Source organism: Cherax quadricarinatus, chromosome 5, assembly GCF_038502225.1.
Source record: "Cherax quadricarinatus isolate ZL_2023a chromosome 5, ASM3850222v1, whole genome shotgun sequence".
Lineage (NCBI taxonomy): Eukaryota > Metazoa > Arthropoda > Malacostraca > Decapoda > Parastacidae > Cherax > Cherax quadricarinatus.
In genome coordinates this window covers 70,621,067-70,640,078 of record NC_091296.1, presented here as the reverse complement: position 1 = coordinate 70,640,078, position 19,012 = coordinate 70,621,067, and the positions used below count along the sequence as shown (strand labels likewise).

At 39.6% G+C, this 19,012-nt stretch overlaps 1 protein-coding gene across 1 annotated transcript in view; it reads left to right on the top strand.

Annotated features, from left to right (window-relative positions):
* Positions 1-19,012, top strand: part of LOC128684983 (TATA box-binding protein-like 1) — a 58,876-nt gene that overhangs the window by 15,455 nt on the left and 24,409 nt on the right. Inside the window, exons 4-5 of the mRNA XM_070103886.1 lie at positions 1,129-1,201; positions 8,263-8,440. Coding sequence (XP_069959987.1) covers positions 1,129-1,201; positions 8,263-8,440 — 251 coding nt within the window. The remainder of the gene's footprint in view (positions 1-1,128; positions 1,202-8,262; positions 8,441-19,012) is intronic.

Below are 19,012 nucleotides of genomic sequence, written 5' to 3'. Positions count from 1 at the left end.
GGTAGGATGGCATATGCAATGTGGGGAGGTAGGATGGTATATGCAATGTGGGGAGGTAGGATGGCATATGCAATGTGGGGAGGTAGGATGGCATATGCAGTGTGGAGAGGTAGGATGGCATATGCAATGTGGGGAGATAGGATGGCATATGCAATGTGGGGAGATAGGATGGCATATGCAATGTGGGGAGGTAGGATGGTATATGCAATGTGGGGAGGTAGGATGGCATATGCAATGTGGGGAGGTAGGATGGTATATGCAATGTGGGGAGGTAGGATGGCATATGCAATGTGGGGAGGTAGGATGGTATATGCAATGTGGCGAGGTAGGATGGCATATGCAATGTGGGGAGGTAGGATGGCATATGCAATGTGGGGAGGTAGGATGGGATATGCAATGTGGGGAGGATGGAGGTAGGATGGTATATGCAATGTGGGGAGGTAGGATGGCATATGCAATATGGGGAGGTAGGATGGCATATGCAATGTGGGGAGGTAGGATGGCATATGCAATGTGGGGAGGTAGGATGGCATATGCAATGTGGGGAGGTAGGATGGTATATGCAATGTGGGGAGGTAGGATGGCATATGCAATGTGGGGAGGTAGGATGGCATATGCAATGTGGGGAGGTAGGATGGTATATGCAATGTGGGGAGGTAGGATGGCATATGCAATGTGGGGAGGTAGGATGGTATATGCAATGTGGGGAGGTAGGATGGCATATGCAATGTGGGGAGGTAGGATGGTATATGCAATATGGCGAGGTAGGATGGCATTTGCAATGTGGGGAGGTAGGATGGCATATGCAATGTGGGGAGGTAGGATGGCATATGCAATGTGGGGAGGTAGGATGGTATATGCAATGTGGGGAGGTAGGATGGCATATGCAATATGGGGAGGTAGGATGGTATATGCAATGTGGGGAGGTAGGATGGCATATGCAATATGGGGAGGTAGGATGGTATATGCAATATGGGGAGGTAGGATGGTATATGCAATGTGGGGAGGTAGGATGGCATATGCAATATGTGGAGGTAGGATGGCATATGCAATATGTGGAGGTAGGATGGCATATGCAATATTTGAGAAGTAGGGAGGCAGAAAACTTACATTATTTTTACCATGCAGATGGTCACAATGAAGATACGCAGGCCACCCACAACTGCGTCTATATGGTCATCTGGAAAGATAACCTGTACAGGTAAGGCCATATCTACAAGTTTTTTTTTCACTATACTGATAACATTTTATGTAGTGTAATGTCCTGAAGTGCAACTTCATGTTTTGTTTTAAGTCACTCTCATTTCTCTGCTTTTACTGTACCAGCGTTTTGAAAATTGGTTATTAAGACATGTTTTAGTAATTATAGCTGCATGAGCTAATCTTAATATTTTTTAGCATAATGCATTTTAATTTTTACATTACCATCATTTACCTCTCACTTCATGTGCACAGTGGCACTAGTGGATGAATCAACTTAGTTTCTCATCCTCGTTTTGTTTCCTTGGTCATCACAAGTACAGTAGATGCCTACAACTCAATTCTAACTTTAGATCCTTTACTATAATAACCTAGTAGTACATGTATTTGTGGCTCAGTGATATTGCAAGTATTATGAAGGGTTTTCCTAGCAGTTTACTGGGGAAAGACTAGGTGCAGAAGAAAGGTTCAAATTGAAAACAAGGTAATACAATAAAGTATCTGCAAACAACAGCAAGTTAAAATTATAAAGGAATAACCAAAAATTATGAAATGCAGTATATTATATCATATTTTAATGACTTCACTTTTAATGCCAGTACAGTAAGTCTTCACTTAATGTTGTCACTAAGTTCTTGGAAACTGCAGCTTTGTGAAACTACACACACACACACAAAAAAAAAAACAATTTTCCATAGGCTGATTGATGTAAGCAAGAGTTAAGTTTCTTTGGCATATTTCTGGTCACAAAAATATCACCACACTGCTAAATATTGACCCAAAACTCATCTAATATTAAACATTGACATAGATGTGAGGTATACATACATTGAACAAAGATTAATAAAAACAAGTAAGATACAGTAGGGCCCTGCTTTAGTGTTTTGCTAATACATCAGTTTCCAATTATAGCCATTCTTCATTTATTCAGGCTTCTTACAATAAATATATTTACACTCACTATAATCTAAGTACAAAAATATTTTAAGGTAAGTAATGTGTGTACTGTATATGCATATTTTAGGCCTAGCACTATTACTCACTTAATATAGGATATTGTAAACATGTTCTCAGGTTTTTATATGCATTTGAAAGTGAAAAAAGGCTATATTTCACTTTACAGCCATTTTTACTTTACAGCAGAAGCCAAGAACCTAACCTTCTGTATAAGTGGGGCCCTCCTGTAATTATTTACTCAGTTTTTGGTGAATCATTGAGTGACAACAGTTGTAGTGGTGGTGGGTGGTATGGGGAGGGAGGCTGGCTTAATCCTCATCATTGGTGATGGGTAAAGGTGAGTCTGGGTTTCGATCATGTTGATGGTGGTGGTATTGCTGGTGTTGCAACTGCTCCAACTTCTTGATTAGCTGGGTTTTTAAAAAAACATGTCCAAGGTTTGTTGTTGTGCAGGTTTTTTCTTCTGTTTGAGCAGTCCCCTGTAGCAGTTGTATTCACTCGTTATCCTGTTTGCTTCTGAACTTCTCTTTTTGTGGAAATGGCCATAGCTCTATCTAACAACTGAAAATGGCCATAGCTCTATCTAACAACTGGCAAGCCTCAGACAGATCTTTAGTTGTTAAGATTCATAGTAGTTCTGCATCCTCGGTCTCATTGTTATCCTCTTCAGCACGTTGTTCTGTCTCCATGAGGTCCTCGTTAGATAATTCCTCATCATATGATTCAAGTAACTCCACTACATCTTCATTCATTTCATTAAATCCAGCCTGGTGTGCCAGCCCAACAATCTCCTGATGAACTTTTTTGTAATGGCTGCTCAAACCCTGGAAAGTCTGCAATGCATTCTGAATAGATTTTATCCAGAAAAGATTAGCTATGGTTGTTTTCACTCCCTGTCATCCCTCTGCCAAATTGTCAGTAGTATTCATGATATGGTAACCACACCAAAATTCCCTTCAGTGGGTTCAGCTTCACCATCTAACAGTTTAATCATTTGTTTAAAGGTGAGCTGTAAATAGTAGGCTTTGAATGTTGCTGTAATGCCCTGATTCATAGGTTGAATCAAGCTGGTTGTGTTTGGAGGCAGAAAAGTTACTTGAACATTATCTGTGAAGTCATCCAGGTTAGGTGAGTGACCTGGAGCATTATCTGGAAGAAGCAGAGCTTTTTCAAGGTTCTTAGCTCGACAGTATTCTTTGATGGCTTGGTAGAAATGTTTAGCCATCAAGTGACTATCAATACAATATATGAACATAATGAAAGACTATAAAAGAGAAAGTAATCAGTGCCTCAGCCTAGCAAAGTTATATACAGAAGGCAGTAAGTAAACCATTCTTGGAACACTATTCTGGTGATCCACCCCTTTTTATTTGACCACCAGATAACAAGAAGATGAGGTTTAGAGTAGCCTTTCATAGCTGTTGGCATCTCAAAATGATAAACAACCAGTGGCTTGAGTTTCACATCTCCTGAAGCATTATCATCAAGTAGGAGAATCGTACAATCTTTGGCAGCTTTGAATGCTGGTGCTGTTTTTATTTAGAAATGAAATTTTTTTGTCATTTATTTCCTACCACCAAGCAGTTCAAAAACAAACAATAACAAATGTGGATGGTTCACCGAGTGCTTTCGTACTGCATCGTTTATTGTCACGCATTTGTATTATTATCTTATACTTTACAGACAGTGGCCCCAGCCTGGAAGGTTTTTTTTTTTCTCAACATTACAACGAAATGACATTATTCGAGGACCTACTGTACCTTCTAACCTTGCCTAACTCGGGACTTAACATGAGGGTGCTAAATATGGCTCATTTACTGTTTTATTAATTTTTTTGTTAATACATTGGCCATTTTCCACCAAGGTAGGGTGGCCTGTAAAAGAAACTTTCACCATCATTCACTCCATCACTGTCTTGCCAGAGATGCACTTACACTACAGTTATAAAACTGCAGCATTAACACCCCTCCTTCAGAGTGCAGGCACTGTACTTCCCATCTCCAGGCCTTGAGTCCGGCCTGCTGATTTCCCTGACTCCCTTCATAAATATTTCCCTGCTCACACTCTGACAGCATGTCAGGTCCTAAAAACCATTTCTTTCCATTCTCTCTTATTTAACACACTCACACATGCTTGCTGGAAGTCCAAGCCCTTTGCACACAAAACCTTTACCCCCTCCCTCCAACCTCTCCTAGGCCGACCTCTACCCTGCCTTCCTTCCACTACAGATTTATACACTATCGAAGTCATTCTATTTTGTTCCATCCTCTCTATAGTATGTCTGAACCACCTCAGCAACCCCTTCTCAGCCCTCTGGATAATAGTTTTGGTAATCCTGCACCTCCTCCTAATTTGCAAACTACAAATTCTCTACATTATAATCACACCACACATTGCCTTCAGACACGACATCTCCACTGCCTCCAGCCTTCTCCTTGTTGCAACATTCTCTACTCGTGCTTTACACCCATATAAGAGCATTGGTTTTTCTTGCATTGCTTTTTCTTTGCTCTGCCTCATTTTTAGCAGTAATTCTGTATACTGTGTGTGATATATGTACATTTGCTGTATGTGACAATGTCAGTTAGAGAGAGTACATTTTGAAGTTTCTTATTACAGTTTAGCAGTATGAGTATAGCTCATCCCTAGCTGCAGACAGTTGAATTTTTGGTTGGTTCAAAGATACCAACAAAAGAAAAAATTTAAGACAAATTCACAAATTGCGGAATGCATGGGGTTTGAATCCATGGAAAGCAAGTCCTAAAACTCACACCAGTGAGTTTACCACTTAGCCAGCTGGCTTTAATAAGGTTCATCCAACTAAATATATCTCTATACACCATAGAGAAGTTAGCATAGGCCCCACTATGACTACAAATGCAGGTTTTTACAAACGAATCCCTCACCAGCATGGCTTATTTTTTTCCTTAAGGAAGGGTAGAGGGCCCAACATCTTTTTTCAGGCTGTTTAATGGGTTTTTACTAGGTCTGCTTTAATTATTTGGACAGTCTAAACCATTGTTGCGGCCCCCTACCAAACTAGTGGTTAAATGGTTAACCTGCCGGCCAGCAGTAGCACTGGGTACGTCATCAAACCCATTGTGGGGACTGCTGAGCCGGCCTTAGAGCATTATGTACCTGAACACCTCACGGTACGCATCTAAGCAGTAGGTACCTGAACACGTAATCGTACACATCTACTGGCAGTAGAGAGTATTCTACTGGCGTTAGCGGAAGCGCTCACCGCAGCTCACTGAGTCTGTTGGCCTCGGTTACTTGACAGCCGCATTCAGTGAGCTTGCAGCATGGTGTTCTGCAAACAGGATTAACCGAACCTACTTGCAGTGTATCAACTGGCCTTGGAGAGTATTTACAGGACTACTGGTGATGTCTGCGGACTCACCGCCTATGCTGGTCAACTGTGGGCTGGAGTCATCTGATGCTGTTTTAGTGGGACATTACATGAAGAAAAGGTTGGAGTGTTACACTGAACTGGGCTAGGACCATAGTGTGACACTTAGGGAAGTATGATGGAGTGGAACACTGAGATATGCTACAGGACCGTAGTGGAACACTGAGAAGAAAAGGGTGTTGTGTGACACTGAAGATGGTCAGGTTGTAGTGTACATTGAATAGTATCATGTGACTGGCCTCGAGGGACGCTGTGGGTGATAGTGTGCGACGCAGAGACAAGGGTGTCAAGAGTGACACAGTAGAGTTATTGTGTATGACAGAGAAAAGGGTGTCGTGTGACACGGAGAGTAGGAGTGTCGTGTGACACACAGAAAAGGGTGTCTAGTGGACACGGTTGAGCAGGAGCATCATTACACGGAAGAAAGGGTGTCAAGTGACACAGTTGAGAGGGAGCGTCACAACACACCACGGATAAGTGTCGTGAGAGACACGGAGCGTCATTAAGGTGTCGTGAGACAGAGTTGACTAATTTATTATTGTAAATGTTACTTAATTTATTATTTTAGCATAGATATATATAGTGACACAGGAGTGTTTTTACCCTGTGTAGGGTCACGAATTATTATTTATTATTTTAGTAAAATGCTAATTATAATTTATTATTGTAACCTGTATATATTATCAGATGTTTATTAGTTCAAATACCTCTAGACCAAAGATTGATTTTTATATTATATTAAAGATTAATTGATTTTAATGTGTATATATGTATATATGTATGGAAGAAGTGAATGTTTTCAGATACTTGGGAGTTGACGTGTCGGCGGATGGATTTATGAAGGATGAGGTTAATCATAGAATTGATGAGGGAAAAAAGGTGAGTGGTGCGTTGAGGTATATGTGGAGTCAAAAAACGTTATCTATGGAGGCAAAGAAGGGAATGTATGAAAGTATAGTAGTACCAACACTCTTATATGGATGTGAAGCTTGGGTGGTAAATGCAGCAGCGAGGAGACGGTTGGAGGCAGTGGAGATGTCCTGTCTAAGGGCAATGTGTGGTGTAAATATTATGCAGAAAATTCGGAGTGTGGAAATTAGGAGAAGGTGTGGAGTTAATAAAAGCATTAGTCAGAGGGCAGAAGAGGGGTTGTTGAGGTGGTTTGGTCATTTAGAGAGAATGGATCAAAGTAGAATGACATGGAAAGCATATAAATCTATAGGGGAAGGAAAGAGGGGTAGGGGTCGTCCTCGAAAGGGTTGGAAAGAGGGGGTAAAGGAGGTTTTGTGGGTGAGGGGCTTGGACTTCCAGCAAGCGTGCGTGAGCGTGTTAGATAGGAGTGAATGGAGACGAATGATACTTGGGACCTGACGATCTGTTGGAGTGTGAGCAGGGTAATATTTAGTGAAGGGATTCAGGGAAACCGGTTATTTTCATATAGTCGGACTTGAGTCCTGGAAATGGGAAGTACAATGCCTGCACTTTAAAGGAGGGGTTTGGGATATTGGCAGTTTGGAGGGATATGTTGTGTATCTCTATACATATATGCTTCTAAACTGTTGTATTCTGAGCACCTCTGCAAAAGCAGTGATAATGTGTGAGTGTGGTGAAAGTGTTGAATGATGATGAAAGTATTTTCTTTTTGGGGATTTTCTTTCTTTTTTTTTTGGGTCACCCTGCCTCGGTGGGAGACGGCCGACTTTTTTAAAAAAAAAAAAAAAAAAAAAATATGTATCCTGAACTCTTTATTACAAAATGAGTAAAACTACCATCTTTAAAAATAACTTTTTTTGTAATAACCATGATCAGTCATTACACACACAACCTACACACAGAAGAGAGGAGCTTACGACAGCATTTCGCTGCAACTTTGCCCATTTACAAAGTCTCACACTCAGTGTGGCTTATTTGTGTATTGTGCCAGTCACAGTATTGACTTTTTGTTCTCCATGACCAGTCATTCTTGGTTATATTTTATTAGCTGAGAAATAGGGTAAAAACTTCCAGGCTTATGACTCCAAATATTGCCATAGTTATACTTCATAGTCTCTTGTAATTGAAAGAAATATACTGAAAGCCTCTAAACAATGCTGGTTGTGTTATGCCTCCAATGAACAGCTGATGCACAGCTGTGGCCTTTTCTTCAGTAGCATCCATGGGAAATCACTTTCATCTCTGTATTCCACCAGTGGTATAGCTGTCATATCTGTAATCCATTAAAACTGAATACTGTACTTCATACCTAGTCATGAGAGGAGAAATCTATGTAAGCAGAGAGTTACCTAACTCAGCCATGGTGCAGTATCACCAGGCAAAGTAAAGTAAACTACAAAAGTAGTAATTCTTTCAGCCATGTTGAACATATGCTGATGTTTGTAGCTACCATTTCTGTGGTGTAGAATGGTACATTTCAGCATTTGGTGGAAATGTTTGCTAACCACTAGTTACGTGTCTAGGTAAAACTTGAGCCTTCATAAAACTTTATGCCTTCATAAAACTGAGGGACTTGAGGATAAACTGTTAGAAACTTTGGTTTCTCTTACATATCTTTAAAATTATTGCAGTTGTGTTTTTGTGGTGGCAGCAGCATGCTTTTACTGTAATTTTTCATTTGAAGGCTTTGTCACTGAGAGACAATGTGATCTATCTGAGAGTGCTTATGCACAGTAATAATTGGCATATTTCCTTTTAAGGATCCACTTCGGAGCTCCAAGCAAAAGTCGCAGCGAGACGTATTGCAAGGGCTATCCAAAAGTTAGGCTACACTGTTAAGTTTAAAAATTTTAGGATTGTGAATGTCCTAGGAACATGCACCATGCCATTTGCTGTGAAGATTACTCCTTTTTCTCAAAAATTCAGAACTAGAGCAAGGTGAGTGTGATAAATGTTTTAAATTTCCAAGGTTCTATCAATATTAGTATGCAAAAGATGTGAAAAATGTCAACATTGCCTTTCTTATTATATGTAATGCATCCTAGGTCCAGAATTTTTTTTTTTTTTTTTCCCCCTTACTGAAATATATATCACGTGAAATAATACATATTATTTTAATAATTATCTAGGGTAATGTTTCCCTTTCCTTCTAATGTGTATTTGTCTGTGAATATGTATGTGTACAGTATTTATTTATTTTTTTGAAGTTCATTTCAGCCATTTAGCACTATTTATAAAGTATATTGTATTGTCTTAACTACATAATTTCTTTTTCATTAATTTGAAATTTTTAGTGCTTTCTATCTTTTATTGTTATATATATATACAGTATTAAGCATTTCTATTCTACACAGAATTTCTGTATGATCTGCACAAATATTCATATATTTTAGTCTTTATCACTTTGGCTAGTTAGTTGTACAAATTTCTGAGTCTACTTCCTTTTTTTTGTGCCTACCCCACTGATAACTACCTCTTTGAGGACACTTTTTTCCTCTCATAGTTTTTATTTGTATTAAAATTTCTCATGGTTTGAGATACAGTAGGGCCCCCGCTTTACGGCATTCCACTAATACAGACATTTCAAATTATGGCCAAAACTTGCTGTACGGCTTCCCCCCTTCACCTGACTTTCTAATATGGTCACCGTGCCCCACCCAGTTTGTTTACATTCTCCGTGAGCACTGCGTCTCTCCATTATGTCTGGAAACTTTCCAGAATTTCAAGTGTTTTAACCCTTTCAGGATTTCTGACGTACTAGTACGGCTTACGCACCAGGGTTATTGATGTACTAGAACCCCTAAATTCTAGCGCCTTCAGATCTAGCGAGAGAAGGCTGGTAGGCCTACATATGAAAGAATGGGTCTATGTGGTCAGTGTGCGCATCATAAAAAAAATCCTGCAGCACACAGTGTGTAATGAGAAATAAAAACTTTGACCGTGTTTTTGGATTAAAACGGCGACTTTGCACTGTATTTTCGTATGGTATTTATGGTTGTATTCAAGTTTTCCTGGTCTCATTTTATAGAATGGAAGACATATTACAGAAATTGAGATGATTTTGATTGGTTCCACAGTGAAAAGTACGTGCACCTTGAAATTGAGGTCAAATTAACAGAAATGTTCGATTTTTACCAAAGTTCAAGAGTAAACAAATCATGCCAAGCATCCAATACATGTCAACTGGTGAGTCTAATATTCTTCCACAAGTGCGCTGATATTATTTATACCATTTCTACATTAATGCAGTAGTTTGCATAACGGTAAATCTTTTATTTTTTGTGAGAATAAAAATTCAAAGTGGAAGGCAAAAGAAATGTAAGAGTCCTGGAGATGTGACTAACAAACAGAGAACTTGTTATTTTAGTGCCAGGAATGTCTGCATTGTTTATTCTGGACCCTATTTAGAAATCTGCATCTTCTGAAATTTGTGTGAAATTGGCAAAATTGCCAATTTCTAACCACTTCATTGGATAGTTGAAATCGGTAAATGGTAGGTTTCTTGTACTCATTCAATAGAAAAAATGGAGTTCTAACGCAATAAATATGAGTTTTGTCGACTAGTACACAGAAATTGGCCAAAAATAGGGCTCAAAGTGGGCGAAATCGCAGATGCGTAAACATCTTTGAGACGCTAACTTCGCGAGAGCATAATTCTGTAAGTTTTCCATCAAATTTCATACTTTTGGTGTCATTATGATTGGGAAAAGATTCTCTTGTCATTTCATAAGAAGAAAATTTTTGTTTTTTTTCTGCAAAATTTTTGACCCTGAGAATGAGTCTAGGAGAGGGCCTCTCGACCCTGAAAGGGTTAAATTTGTTTCATGTTTTATATATACTCTGATAATTATACTTGTGTACCTTTTTTATTTTTTTTTTAACCTGTTGGCCATTTCCCACTGAGGCAGGGTGACCCAAAAAAGAACGAAAAAACTTGTGTCATCGTTCAACACTTTCACCATCATGTGTACCTGGACCTAAATAAACTTACACACTGTGCTGGCATACAGGTACACATTAAAATCACTAAGAGTGTGTTATTAGTCTTGAGGACACCATATTAATAATTATAATATAATAATAAGCAATAATAATCACTGAGGTGCATTAAATATTGTATATTACGGTAATATAAACATTTTCATTAATCCATCTATGATATTTTTTTCAAAATTATAATATAAACCTACTACGTAACATATAAACATGATAAATACACCCCACAGTAGAATAAATTAACAAAAATATGGGATGTTAGGTGTAGATGAACCAGAACTAGACACCTTCATCTGCTTGTTTACATACTGCGTGTCTCTCTCCTCTCTCATTTACTTGTTCTCTCTTGTTTGTTTTACTTCATATACTTGCCTCTCACCCCTCATTAACCCTTAAACTGTCTAATAGTAGATGTGTTTGCATGTGTAGCACTCCGAACGTAGAGCTACATTTTATTTTTCATTCCTTCAAATTTGGAGCGATAGGCCCGAGTCGCCTAGACATGAGAGAATGGGTCTGCGCACTCAGTGTGTGCAGTATGAAAAATAAAACTGGGGATGCTGGGGTACCGCGTGGTAGCACCAGTTAGTTTCAGCTCCATCTTGGGTCAACATCAAGGCAAACCCCCGTGATTCACTTAGGCCTCGTCGTATTAACTAGTGGATTTGACACCAATATGGCCACTAATGATCAAGGAATTAGTGAAACTATTGATGGCACCCCCAGATGACCCTCAGCCCATCACCTCTGGGGTGGCCAGTGTGGCCATACCAGACCCTCAGCCCAGCAACTCTGGGGTTGCTAGTGTTACCACCCAAAGGCAACTCCGCAAGAGGAAATTATCATTTTCCATGCATTATGGTATTGACAATAGTGGAGTGATATAAGTGACGATGATGAAGTCAATTTTATGCTCATAGAGGATTTGTCGAGTGAAAGTGATTATCATTATTCCCCAGTGAAACTTTTAGGCGGCGGCACCTATGTTCAGGCAGTGTGCCATATGCAGTCGGCTGCAAGGGTCTTGGCAGGTCATGATCCAAAACCCCAGCCACTGATAGTGATCATGAAGGTGAATATGCTGGGATGGAGGAAGAGGAGGTGGGTGGCACTGGACCTTGTGGCGCGGTGGGTGGACAGACAAAGTACCACCCAGCACCCTCTCAACCATGTGCTGCCTCCACTTCTGTTCCTCCTCCTGTTCCCCTACGCCCTATGCCACAGGTCCACCCTGCACCATGTGACCGCAAATGGAACTGGACAGAAAATACACCATGCCACATCCTTTCAATTTTGATGCCAGTGGAACTGGCATAAGAACATAAGAAGGAACACTGCAGCATGCCTACCGGCCCATGTGAGGCAGGTCCAATTCTCCCACCAGCTTAAACCAATGCCTTGACCTAGTCAGGTCAGTCACATTCACATGCCACACACTCATCACAAATGAGTCTACAGAGTTACTGTTTTCATCTATACTTTGTCGAGCCAATAATGAACCTGATTGTTACCCAGGCCAACATGTACTACCGGTATACAATGGACCACATAGATGTTTCAGAATCGTCACGACTGTGCAGGTGGAAAGATACAACTGTGGCTGAAATGTATTCATTCCTTGGCACTGCCATGCATATACCACACACGTATAAGAACAATATAGCACAGTACTGGTCTACAGACCACTTCATCACCACTTCCATGACCTCCTTCCCTGCAGCAGATTCACTCTGTTCCTATGAATGTTGTACTTCTCGGACAGAAATACGCCAAACCGAAATGACCCCCTATACAAAATCAGGGAATTGTTTGTATTTGAAGCAAAAATTCAGTGCCTACTTTTATCCATTCAAGAACATTGTTGTTGACGAGTCCATAATTCTGTTCGAGGGACGACTGTCAGTCAAACAATATATACCACGCAAACGTAATCGCTTTGGTATAAATATCTTTGTTGTGTGACTGTGAGACTGGTCTTGTGTTAGATGCCATTATCTACACAGGAAAAAACACTTGATGCCAGGGGCATGTTGGGCATTTCTAGGGTTGTTCGCAAGATGATGCATCCATACCTTGGCAAGGGTCATACATTGTTCACAGACAACTGGTATACAAGCCCTATGCTTGCTGATTTCCTATGTGTGAACAATATTGATATGTGCAACAGTGAGATGTAGAAAACACATGCCAGGGTTCACTGGAGGAAGTGTAGTGCAAGCGTTTCATACCAATGACATCATGGCACTGACGTGGCATAACAAACGGGACGTGACGTTGCTGTCAACCATCCGCAGAAATGAGATGGTACAGACAGATTGAGCAAGAACAACAATGAACCTATTGTAAAGCCAGGTGCTGTCGTTGACTTTACGAACGGTACATGACTAGTCGACAAGTGTGACATGATGATAGGGTTTGTTGACTGTGTGCGTAGGAGTTACAAGTGGTATATAAAAGTGTTTTTCCACCTTGTGGACATTGCAGTGCTCAATGCCTTCAATATGTATGAAATAAAAACGGAAGCAACAACGATATGTGAAATTTGCCCTCAATGTCATCAAGCAGATGGAGAAAAAGTATGGAACCATACCTATACCTGCCACTCCACAGTGACCTGTCACCCCCACAACCAGAGGGGGAAGTGCCTAACCGAATAATCCCTAATTGTCACTGCCTGATACCAATAGCATCTCCAAAGAAGAAGTACTCTCAGAAAGTGTTGTGTGTGTGCTTACGCTACACAGCAACCCCAAGTACGAAAAGACACACGATTCATATGTCAGCAATGTAGGGTGGCACTCTATATGAATCCATGCTTCTTGGAGTATCTTACAGTGGTAGACTTCTAGAAACATAAATAGGACCTGTAAATACCTTGTATATATATGTAAACAGTAGTATATGATTGAACCAGGTGTACAAATTCATCTATCAGTGTGAACATGTGTGTTTGTGACGGTATGATTACTAATTCAGTACCAAACATTTGTGTCTCAACAAGAATTGGCTATGAAATCAAAAGATCTGCAACAAGACATTATCATAACATGTAAACAAAAAATAGAAAAGAATTGGAAAAAAAACAATAAATGTTTATTGTTCCTGCAAGCGGCAGTGCTCCATGTTGCCGACACCTCATCATTTAGCAACAACTTCATGGGCTTATGTCTCTGTAAGTACTGGCCCTAAAACTTTTTTAGGGCCATTTATAAAAATGTGCTCTTCATTTAAATTTTTATTTATTTATTTATTTATTTTTTTCAAAATATTCGGAGCGTTATGTGAGTGACGTAGATCTACGTCTGGCCAGTTTAAGGGTTAAGACTACAAATATTTTAAGGTAATGAGCATACTGTATGTGCATTTTATCGCTCTGGAGCACTTTGAATTTTTTTTTTTTTTTTCAACAAGTCGGCCGTTTCCCACCGAGGCAGGGTGACCCAAAAAAGAAAGAAAATCCCCAAAAAGAAAATACTTTCATCATCATTCAACACTTTCACCACACTCGCACATTATCACTGTTTTTGCAGAGGTGCTCAGAATACAACAGTTTAGAAGCATACACATATAAAGATACACAACATATCCCTCCAAACTTCCAATATCCCAAACCCCTCCTTTAAAGTGCAGGCATTGTACTTCCCATTTCCAGGACTCAAGTCCGACTATATGAAAATAACCGGTTTCCCTGAATCCCTTCACTAAATATTACCCTGCTCACACTCCAACAGATCGTCATGTCCCAAGTACCATTCGTCTCCATTCACTCCTATCTAACACGCTCACGCACGCTTGCTGGAAGTCCAAGCCCCTTACCCACAAAACATCCTTTACCCCCTCTCTCCAACCCTTTCGAGGACGACCCCTACCCCGCCTTCCTTCCCCTATAGATTTATATGCTTTCCATGTCATTCTACTTTGATCCATTCTCTCTAAATGACCAAACCACCTCAACAACCCCTCTTCTGCCCTCTGACTAATACTTTTATTAACTCCACACCTTTTCCTAATTTCCACACTCCGAATTTTCTGCATAATATTTACACCACACATTGCCCTTAAACAGGACATCTCCACTGCCTCCAACTGTCTCCTCGCTGCTGCATTTACCACCCAAGCTTCGCACCCATATAAGAGTGTTGGTACTACTATACTTTCATACATTCCCTTCTTTGCCTCCATAGATAACGTTTTTTTGACTCCACATATACCTCAACGCACCACTCACCGTTTTTCCCTCATCAATTCTATGATTAACCTCATCCTTCATAAATCCATCCGCCGACACGTCAACTCCCAAGTATCTGAAAACATTCACTTCTTCCATACTCCTCCTCCCCAATTTGATATCCGATTTTTCTTTATCTAAATCATTTGACACTCTCATCACCTTACTCTTTTCTATATTCACTTTCAACTTTCTACCTTTACACACATTCCCAAACTCATCCACTAACCTTTGCAATTTTTCTTTAGAATCTCCCATAAGCACAGTATCATCAGCAAAAAGTAACTGTGTCAATTCCCATTTTGAATTTGATTCCCCAAAATTTAATCCCACCCCTCTCCCGAACACCCTAGCATTTACTTCCTTTACAACCCCATCTATAAATATTTTAAACAACCATGGTGACATTACACATCCCTGTCTAAGACCTACTTTTACTGGGAAGTAGTCTCCCTCTCTTCTACACACCCTAACCTGAGCCTCACTATCCTCATAAAAACTTTACAGCATTTAATAACTTACCACCTATTCCATATACTTGCAACATCTGCCACATTGCTCCTCTATCCACTCTATCATATGCCTTTTCTAAATCCATAAATGCAATAAAAACTTCCCTACCTTTATCTAAATACTGTTCACATATATGCTTCAATGTAAACACTTGATCTACACATCCCCTACCTACTCTGAAACCTCCTTGCTCATCCGCAATCCTACATTCTGTTTTACCTCTAATTCTTTCAATTATAACCCTACCGTACACTTTTCCTGGTATACTCAGTAAACTTATTCCTCTATAATTTTTACACTCTCTTTTGTCCCCTTTCCCTTTATATAAAGGGACTATACATGCTCTCTGCCAATCCCTAGGTACCTTCCCCTCTTTCATACATTTATTAAACAAAAGTACCAACCACTCCAACACTATATCCCCCCCTGCTTTTAACATTTCTGTCATGATCCCATCAGTTCCAGCTGCTTTACCCCCTTTCATTTTACGTAAAGCCTCATGTACCTCCCCCACACTTACATTCTGCTCTTCTTCACTCCTAAAAGATGGTATACCTCCCTGACCAGTGCATGAAATTACTGCCTCTGTTTCTTCCTTAACATTTAAAAGTTCCTCAAAATATTCTCGCTATCTACCTAATACCTCCATCTCCCCATCTACTAACTCCCCTACTGTTTTTAACTGACATATCCATACTTTCCCTAGGCTTTCTTAACTTATTTAACTCACTCCAAAATTTTTTCTTATTTTCATTAAAATTTCTTGACAGTGCCTCTCCCACTCTATCATCTGCTCTCCTTTTGCATTCTCTCACCACTCTTTACCTTTCTTTTACTCTCCATATACTCTGCTCTTCTTATAATACTTCTGCTTTGTAAAAACCTCTCATAAGCTACCTTTTTCTCTTTTATCACACCCTTTACTTCATCATTCCACCAATCACTCCTCTTTCCTCCTGCCCCCACCCTCCTATAACCACAAACTTCTGCCCCACATTCTAATACTGCATTTTTAAAACTATGCCAACCCTCTTCAACCCCCCACTACTCATCTTTGCACTAGCCCACCTTTCTGCCAATAGTCGCTTATATCTCACCCGAACTTCCTCCTCCCTTAGTTTATACACTTTCACCTCCCTCTTACTTGTTGTTGCCACCTTCCTCTTTTCCCATCTACCTCTTACTCTAACTGTAGCTACAACTAAATAATGATCTGATATATCAGTTGCCCCTCTATAAACATGTACATCCTGGAGCCTACCCATCAACCTTTTATCCACCAATACATAATCTAATAAACTACTTTCATTACGTGCTACATCATACCTTGTATATTTATTTATCCTCTTTTTCATAAAATATGTATTACTTATTACCAAATCTCTTTCTACACATAGCTCAATTAAAGGCTCCCCATTTACATTTACCCCTGGCACTCCAAATTTACCTACTACTCCCTCCATAACATTTTTACCCGCTTTAGCATTGAAATCCCCAACCACCATTACTCTCTCACTTGATTCAAAACTCCCCACGCATTCACTCAACATTTCCCAAAATCTCTCTCTCTCCTCTACACTTCTCTCTTCTCCAGGTGCATACACGCTTATTATAACCCACTTTTCACATCCAATCTTTATTTTACTCCACATAATCCTTGAATTAATACATTTATAGTCCCTCTTTTCCTGCCATAGCTTATCCTTCAACATTATTGCTACTCCTTCTTTAGCTCTAACTAACTCTATTTGAAACCCCTGACCTAATCCCATTTATTCCTCTCCACTGAAACTCTCCCACCCCCTTCAGCTTTGTTTCACTTAAAGCCAGGACATCCAGCTTCTTCTCATTCATAACATCCACAATCATCTCTTTCTTATCATTTGCACAACATCCACGCACATTCAGACTTCCCACTTTGACAATTTTCTTCTTATTCTTTTTTGTAATCTTTATATGTAGGTGGGGTGGCCTGGCTGGCTACCATACCTCTCACACCTGGCTTCTTACAATAAATACTACTCGCTTCTCACCCTACATTAAGACTACAAATATTTTAAGGTAAGTAATGAGTTTACAGTGTGTGTATTTTACTTTTTATTATTTTTAATGCCTAGTTCTATTACTAACTTAATATATATTAGTGTAAACTTATCTGGCATTTATAGGCATTTATAAGTGGAAAAAATGGTGTTCTGCTTTATGACGATGTCCACTTTCTGGTGGTAGCCTGGAACCTAACCTGCTGTATAAGTGAGGCCCTACTGTACTTTTATTTCCACTTTATTTTGTAGCCTTCTAAATTAGTCTTTTATTAAAACTTTTACCAGTGCTTACTCTAAATAATTCCAGGTATAATTTTTGCAACTTCATTTAAAATGTCAACATGTTTGATAGAAGTGCTGGTTGATCTGAAAATGAATTGCTGATACATTTATTCTTATTCAGATGTTTGTAATCCAGATCAGTTAGCAAAATTCTTATGTACATTCTTTAAGGATCCTTGGTATTATCTGCAAGAAGATATAAGCAGACAGTTCCAGTGGGCAGTGGAGAATAACATGACATTCAATGTTGACAATATTCAACTGTTTAGATATGGAAAGAATGAAGGACTCAAAAGAGACATTGTATACAAAATGCAAGATAATCGTCAAATAGGAAGAAACAAGTGAAGGACCTGAGTAATAATGTCAGCTGATGTTTCTTTTAAGGAACACTATAAGGCAGACATCACAAAAAGCCAGGAAAACTTGGGAAGTAATACCAGTAGTAACATTCAAATTGCTTGTGCTGTCTCACTTGGATTAATGTTTGGTGGTGTTGGCTTATTCAGGGCAGGAGAGATCAGAGCTGAAACAGATAGAGATCATTTATGGCCTGCATAGAGCCAGTAAAGCATTTGAATTACTGGGAATACCTCAGAAGTCCTAAATACAGCATCTCCTCACTTAGTGACATCCTCATTTACTGACGCCTTGGACTTACAACGGGCTCTCTGACCAGTATTTATACCTAAATAGTGTGTATTAGAGCTGATTTCCTCTATTCTGTTTCAATATACAGTACACTACTGTATAAACATTTAAAAATAGTATACCAGAAATGTTATAAAAAGTGCAAAGATGACATTAAAACAATATCAAAGATGGTTGACACAAACTCACTACCATTATAGTATACTCCTCACTTAGTAACGAATTCGTTTAACGACGTGCTCTTAGGAACAGAACTCCATTGCTAAGTGAGGAGAGGCTGTATTTACTCACAGGAGTGGAGTAGAGAGACATTATGTATAATATATATCTGGAAGGTACTTGGGAGAGGTATACAGTAGTCCCAAAATCTGCACAGTGCCATAACTTCTTGGCAGGAGATGTACAGAAAAAATATAAAATAAACCCATAAAAACCAGGAGCACCATATGCTTCATTAAACGTATGTTAAGCTCATCTTAGGGCATGTGGCATCTGCATGGAACCCACACCTGAGAAAACATATTCCATTGGAGAAAGTGCAGAAATGTGCAACAAGACTAGTTCCTGAGCTAAGGGTTATGAGCAATGAAGAGAGGTTAAAGGAATTTAATCTGACAACCCTAGAGGACTGATGTACAAAATACTCAGAGGAATTGACAAGGCAGACAGGGACAGGCTGTTTGAAAGGTGGGAAACAGGTACTCAGGGACACAGCTGGAAGTTAAAGATACAGACGAGTCATGGAAGTCAGGAAGTATTTATTCGGTCTCAAAGTGGTCGGAATGTGGAATGATC